The 7,743-nt window shown below is 37.4% G+C and overlaps 1 protein-coding gene across 1 annotated transcript in view; it reads left to right on the forward strand.

Moving 5' to 3' along the window:
- RHOBTB3 (Rho related BTB domain containing 3) overlaps window positions 1–7,529 on the forward strand; it is a 62,645-nt gene extending 55,116 nt beyond the window's left edge. Inside the window, exon 12 of the mRNA XM_024746972.1 lies at window positions 4,667–7,529. Within this exon, the coding sequence (XP_024602740.1) occupies window positions 4,667–4,782 (116 nt within the window). The 3' untranslated portion in view covers window positions 4,783–7,529. The remainder of the gene's footprint in view (window positions 1–4,666) is intronic.
- Window positions 7,530–7,743: the final 214 nt, after the last annotated feature.

Raw genomic sequence — 7,743 nt, forward strand, 5'->3', positions numbered from 1 at the left:
ATATCATTCGACAATACCAATTTTTTATTGATCAAAGAGTGGTGCAAAATTTACTGAGCAGAGAGTATACTTACTGTGATTTTTTAAGGTAAATTATAAAGATTAAAACCAATCAAAGGGTGAACTTCTGAGTGCTGCATAAGATGAAAGAAAATGAAAATAGAATAGTCATCAAAGTAGACAGTTTAGATACAATGGTTTGCTCATGTTATTGCCTAGAATAGACCCAAGGAATAATCAAGGTAAGGGGAGAAGGAAATGAAAGATCTCCTAGTCAAGTAGTTTCAAACTCTAAGTGGAGAAACCTCCTTGGCGATGATGCCCGCAGTTCTTGTGAGGTGGGGACAGAGAGCGAGGTGGGTGGCGCAGAAGAGGGAGAGGGGAGGGGAGGCTAGCGCTCGCTGTTCTTGGACTCCTCCCTCCCACCTTCATCCAGAGTGGTTCCACTTTGATCTGCTGAGATCTTAGAATTCTATGTAAAATTTTGCTTGTAAAAGAGAATCTGCTAGAAGAGGTGAGCATCTCTGGTTTCATTCAGCTGTTCATTGCATATTTAAGGAAACCAAGAAACAGACAGTCAGTTTTGGGCAGATGTATTCAGCCAGTCAACAAACATTGTATGCCTATTGGGAGGCTGTTTACATAGAGTTTAACTATTAGTGCAGAAGAGTAACATAATAAATCATAGCAGGACAATAGATATTTACTAACCATTTACTTTGTGCAAGAAACAAAGTTCATTCATAAACATAAGGCATACTTCCCCTTGCTGTTAGTTAGTAGGGGCATTCTTCCGCAGTTATTCTTTAAGGAGGCAATTAAAAATGAAATAAATGAACATTTTGGTTTTAGGACCCCCTTTATTATGCCACCTGAGGTCACCTTCATTTGTAAAAGACTAGTCAGATGATTTTCTACTTACTATTTTGTGTAGATATGTGATACACATAGAGTACTATTACAACCTTGGGGGAAGGATGCTCTCTGAATCCTTTGAGTTATTAATCTTTATTTTATTCTGATACTTATACAATTGCCTATAAAGTATGTTATGACCACCACCTGGCACAGTGAGAAGCAGGACTCCAGGGTGTAAGTTGAGAAGGCAGGGTAAGAAAATGAGGCTGTGTCAGTGATTGTCTTATGTTCCTTTGATGGGAATTAAAACAGTATCCTGAGTGCTCTGATTTAGCGGTGCTTGTTCATGTCCAGGACCTGCTGTGATGTGTCCTTTTGGGCAGAGAAAAAGAAAGCCCCTGTGGATAAGGGAGAATCTGATAGTCTATATCAGCAGTCATAAACTGTCAGTCTATGGGTTGAATGTAACTTGCTAAGGGATTTTATTTGGACCACATGGTATTATAATTTTTTTAGTGTCAGTATTAAAAATTGTAACATGTCACATTTTAAAATCCAAATTTCTGTCTTCTTTTGACAAAGTTGGAAGATCTGGCTTCTCTGGGCCCATCTTCCCACATGGCAACAACCTGGAACTGAGCAGTGGCTACTCATTTAAAGGCACGTGTCCTCTCCATGGTGCCATAGTCTCCTCTCCTCCCTCTTGCCTTACTCTTGGCCTACCTCACATGGTCACTTGAAATTGAAAAGGGTTCTTGTCACAGTCTCTTTACAGTTTCCTTAAAGAATTGCTCATTTTCAACTTCAAAAATCATCAAATTATTATTGGAATTCTATGAAATATTTTCCCTTAACTGGGGATTTTTCTTCTTTAGAGGTATTTAGAAATTTAAAAGTGAGACTGGAAAAGCTCTCAGGTTAATGCTGGCACCGATACATCAGAACTCAGTGAAATAGTTCATTAAATACTAGGCATATTTTATATACTGGACTCTTATACAAACAGCAATGCACAGGAATATATTACCCTTGGCATTCATGGATTCGTTATTCTCACAGTTTAATTTATCTCCATATCATGTTATATATTATATATTATGGAGTTTTTTGTCTCGTTTTGATTTTTGCTGGCTACCAGAGCTCGTCTCTGACAAGTTTTCTCTGTTTTTTTGCTTTTGTTTATTTAATCTTAACTGAGGGAGCAGCCTTATGTCACCTTTGCTCCCTAATGAAACCTACAACTAATGTCCCCGGGCAGCTAGGTTGTTTCTTCTGATCCAGGCCCTGCAGCCTGGATCAAGACCTTGTTAATACAAATTATAATAGATGGGGTCAAACAGTAGATGGAGAAGTGAAAACTGACTTAGCAGGAGCAAACCTAAGTGCCCACAGAAGGGAATACTGATGAGAGACAAACTGATTCACCCAGCAGAATACTGTAAAGCCGTAGAAATTTGAGGTACCTGGTACTTCAGAAAGCAGGATGAGGCTTGGGACTGAAAGCCATAGGATTAGTTGAATGCTTTTACTATACTCCATCCCACCCAGGTAGGCAAGTGCTTCTCCCTCATCATCACAGGAGTTTGGAGGTTTATTCCTGGATAAGTTAAACCAAAAAAGTTATAGAATCATGAACTCAGAGTATAGCTGAGATTGGGGCAAGGAGCTGGACTGAAAACACAGAGATATGTGAAAGTGTCACATTATATAGTAACCCTCCAGCCTTCTTCCCATATCCAGGTTCTGGAATTCTGGCAGCCAGGTATTTGACTCCCACCTTGACTACCACTTTGACACTCATACTCTGGGCATGAAATTGAAGCATCCTTCCCTGACCTCACATAAAAAACTGTCGGTGCAGTCATTTGAGACTTCTCTCAGTTAACCCAGTGGATATCTGTTCAGTTGTGCTACAGTGTACTCCACCAGTCAGCAAGTCCTGCCCATGCCCAAAAGATTTCCAGACAGCTTTCTAGCATCTCACTCTTAAATAGAAAGAGGCCAACTGAGGGTCAACAGATATTTGAGGCAGTGTCCAATGTGCAAGATGAATACCAAAAACAAAACAAAATGAATAGAAACAGAAGAGAAGGAACTTACAAGAACAAAGAGTAGAAGAAAACCTTTAAAAAAAAACCCCTATAATTAATATCTTCAAAGAATAAGAGATATACATTCATAAAACAGGGATAGAATGTTATAAAAAAGACACAATATTCATAGAGACAGAGTATATAGAATGGTGGTTGCTGGGACTTGGGGAAAGGGGAAACGGAGTTGTTTGATGGGTATAGGGTTTTAGTTTTGCAGGATGAAAAGGGTTCTGGAGATTGATTGACAACAATGTGAATGTACTTAACACTACTGAACTATACACTTAAAAATAGTTAAGATGGGGGCTTCCCTGGTGGCGCAATGGTTGAGAGTCTGCCTGCTGATGCAGGGGACACGGGTTCGTGCCCCGGTCCGGGAAGATCCCACATGCCACAGAGCGGCTGGGCCCGTGAGCCATGACTGCTGGGCCTGCGCGTCTGGAGCCTGTGCTCTGCAGCGGGAGGGGCCACAACAGTGAGAGGCCCGCGTACCGCAAAAAAAAAAAAAATAGTTAAGTGAAAAAAAAACATAGTTAAGATGGAAAAACAAAAAAAAATAGTTAAGATGGTAAATTTTATATTATGTGTATTTTACCATAATTTTAAAAAAAACAATAAAAGAACAAGTTGCTCTTGAAAATTAGGATAGCAAAAATGAAACCATAACAAAAGAAAACAACTAAATAAATAAAAGAATAGAAAGATAAAGGTAAGGAAATCTAGAAAGTAGGACAAAAAGGATGAAGAGACAGAAAAAGGTTTTTTTAAAAAGTTGGAGGCTCAATGCAGGAGGTGAAGTATCTCAGTAATAGAAGTTAATACAGGAAGAAAAAAGAAAAACAATGCTGAGGAGGAAATTATCAAAGAAATAATACAAGAAGTTATCCCAGTACTGAGGAACTGAGTCAACACATTAAAAGGCTCTGCTAAGTGCTCAGCTTAACGAATAACAAGGTCTATCACTGGGACGTGCAGGAACACCGACTATAAATAGAAAAATCTAAACGTTTACAGAATAAAAAACCCCACAGATCACTTATCAGCGACCGTGAATCTGAATGGTAGTAGAGTTCTTAACAGCCTTGGAAACTAGAAAGCAGTGGAGTACTGTCTTCAACATACTGAGGGAAAATTTTCAACCTAGAATTCCATACCAAACCAAATGATCTATTGGGTGTAAGGACAGATTGAAGACGTTTCATCACAAGCAAGGTCTCAAAAATACTTCTTATGCATACTCTGCTTCAGGAAGCTAATAAAAGTTGTGCTTCACCAAAACTAGAGAAAACAGAGTGAAGAATCTGGAGTCCAGGAGTGGAGAGATCCAATGCAAAAGCATGAAGCAGGCATAGAAGGCATAGAGGGTACAGGGCTGTGAAGAGAGGGGTCTCCCAGGGGAACACCACCACCACCCCCATAGGAATGGCTAGATCCTCTGATAACTGTGGCCCCGTGGAAAACAGAATTGAGAGGACTTCAAAGAGTTTGGAAGGTTGAGTTAGCTACAAAGAAAACTAATTAAAGGAAAAAAACTAAAACAGTATATAATTGTGAATCACAGAATAACATAAATACTGATGACTGATTGAGGGGAGGGGAGGAAGTATACAGCAGAGCTTGGATCTCACCTGTTACATAGGAAACCAGTAGTTAATATCGAAGCTTGATCCCAAATAAAATATATTCAATTAATATTCTTTTTCTGAAACTTTTAGTGGAAGAACGCAGTTTTGTTGAAAAGCACAGATGGCCATCAAATATGTACTTGAAGCAGCTTGCGGAATACAGGAAGTATATTCACTCCCGGAAATGTCGTTGCTTAGTAATGTAACCCTGGAGTTTTTATATACACACACTTTTTCTTGTTATTACGAAGAATGGGGTACTTCTGGGTTCTAGGAAAATTCTTGTGACTGCAACCAGTATGGGAGTTAAAAAAAAAATCACCATACAGCTTAATATGCTTATTAGTTCTTATTGAAAAAAACTACTATTATGATCTTAAAAGGGAACAAAATATACCATAGGCTAAAATTAAGACTTCACCCGAGTATATAAGGCTGTGTACAGCTATTTTTCCCTTTAAGATGCCCTATTGGTTTAGTGATATTAATACCCCTTCCATTTAAGAAATGTTTAAATTTTTAAAAAATCATGTAGGATTAATATAGAAATTTCATCATGTCTGATTAATTGCTCTATTAAAATAAGGGCCTTTTAAAGACCCAGTATGACTGTTTCTATAGTGAGCAATCTAGGAGAAGACTGATCAGGCTGAGGTCTTAGGAATAGAAATTTGTCTAGGATTTTGAAAGTGAAATGCCACTTCATTCCAAATCAATGACAGTGTTTGAACCATAATGGAAACAAAAATCTGGTTTTTATCTGAACAATGAGCTACCTTGTCTCTCCCTTGGGATTCTGATTAGGCAAGAAATCTATAGAGGACTGGCTTTGTGGCCATGTAACCCGTGTGCTTACACAAGGCCTCCTGCTTAGAAGGGCCCCATGCTCAGTTCAGTGCCCTGCGATCGCCATCTTAAAATTTGAAGAAGGGCCCTGCATTTTCACTCTGTACTGGGCCCCCCAGATTATGCATATCTCCTAGCAGGGTATGTTTTTTTGCTCAAATGTTATCATCTCTGAAAGCAGAAAAGAGGCACTGACATCAAGGAAAGAGAAGGAAGCTTGCTGAGGGAAGAGATCATATGGGGTTCCCCCCATGGGAAAGTCTGTACCACCTATGGCCTCCCTCCTCTGCCACCTCCACTGGCAAGTGAGAAATGCATCAAGTTGGTTTCACTTTGTAACACTCACAATTCTGGCACTACACAGAGGAATACTTTCTTGATCATTCTCTAAGACCAGGATGTTGGTAAAAGTGACTGACCAGTGTGACTTTAATATGCACTTATAAAAATGCTCATAGGAAAAGACGCTTTCTGGAGAATTTGCAATCAAAGGCTCAAGAGTTTTTCTTCTTTCAGTGTATTTACTAAGATTAGGATGTCAGTGGCTTGAATTTTGTGAATTCTTTCTGAGGACTGAAAGGGTATTTGATGAGGAATAGCATGAATCTTGTCCTTCAAGATTATCTAATAAGTTCAGAGAAAGGATATAAATCAAGACTTGTTACATGTAGAGAAAATGATACTAAGATAGAGGACAAAATTATAGTTTCTCTTGTATCACATGTCAACAGAAACAGTTACATCAGAAGCTCACAAGCTGAGAGATGGAAAACCAGATTACTGTTTGTTGTTAGCATCATTTTCATCTGTAATTCAGTATTGGAATATATTTTTCTTTTAATTGCCAGTGACTTTAGAATACACATAGTTTTTCCAACTGTTCAAAGGTTTGATTAAACAGTTTTATACCATAGTATAGACACAATGCTATACAGTTAGTCCTTGGATGTATACCAACACTGTCAGAGTAAAACAGTAAAAATCCCCTACAAATATCTTACAAGAAACCTGATTTTAATTGGATTGTGTTGATAAATATTACTGGAATGCATTTTTTATTTTTTGTATTTAACTTACTTGAGCTAATCAACTCTTGACAAATTCCACTTGACAAAGATTAGCATTGGAAAGAGTAGATACTGTAGTAGATTTTTAGAAATTCATTCACATTTAAGGCCTTTTAAAATACAGTGATAGCCTTTTGCTTTTCATAAGCATTTTCTTACCCCTGCATTAATTACAACACTTAAAATTCTAAGTCAATCTTAACTTTTAATCTAGGAAATTAAAAAATATAAGTTCTAAAGCAAAATATTTTCTTGAAAATACTATTTAGCATTTCAGTAGACCATAGATAGTTTCTAGGTTGTTGGACAAAAGTGGAAGTTGGGTTTGGGAGCTGGTGCTCTGCTGGTGCTGTGCATGTAGTTTTTATTATGAAAGTTCTTTGCCACCTGTGAGTAACTCAAACACCCCGATGTCACAGCTCTCCTGGGCTAGTCAGAATAGTAGTCAAATTAGACTAGACTCTTCAATACCTTTGAATTAACTCAATTTAAAATAACAAGAATTTTCTTTTTAGAAAAAAACCTTACAGACTGTCTTGGAGAAATGAGTGCTCTTTTTGAGTTTTTCTAATTGAAAGATTATTTCTAGATGAATGTATGCTTTGTGCTGATCTCAGCTTCAATATATTTACCAATCATTTTAATTAGAGAAGATACTGTATGGTAGAACTAAGGCTTTTTCTTTCTGGGCCAGGTTTTCACCTTATATAACCCTTGTATACTTCTGACTACTCTGTGTTCATATTGTAGAGAGTAGGCTTATAATATAGAAGGTTCAGTAACTTAGCTGAAATTCACCCTTTCTAAGCCAGCATGGTGGCTTCATATTGGGCAGAAGCAGAAAACTGAAGAATTGGATAAAGTTGATTTCCAAGACAGCTGAACTTTTCAACTGTAGTTTTAAAAACTACACTACATTGATATAGCTAATTAGATAAAAACATCCTCAAGAGTATTTTATTTAATTTAAGGCATCTGTTTAATTCAATCTTTAATAATTTTGCAAAGAAGGGTATGTGTGTATTTTAATATAGCCTGACCTGAATTTATATGTTTTTAGTTTTAGTATTTAACATTTTTGTAACAAATAAACCTTTTTTTAAAACAAGTTCAACACAGTGTCATGTAGTTATTTTCACCCTGTTGAATTGCTGAAGTAACTTTGGGAATTCTGCCTTGTATTTCTCAAGCATAATCGTGCTTCATGCAAACCACTATGCGTAAAATATTTAGAATGTTGTTGATATGCTAGAT

Source organism: Neophocaena asiaeorientalis, unplaced genomic scaffold (genome assembly GCF_003031525.2).
Source record: "Neophocaena asiaeorientalis asiaeorientalis breed wild unplaced genomic scaffold, Neophocaena_asiaeorientalis_V1.1 scaffold550, whole genome shotgun sequence".
Taxonomy (NCBI): Eukaryota; Metazoa; Chordata; class Mammalia; order Artiodactyla; family Phocoenidae; genus Neophocaena; species Neophocaena asiaeorientalis.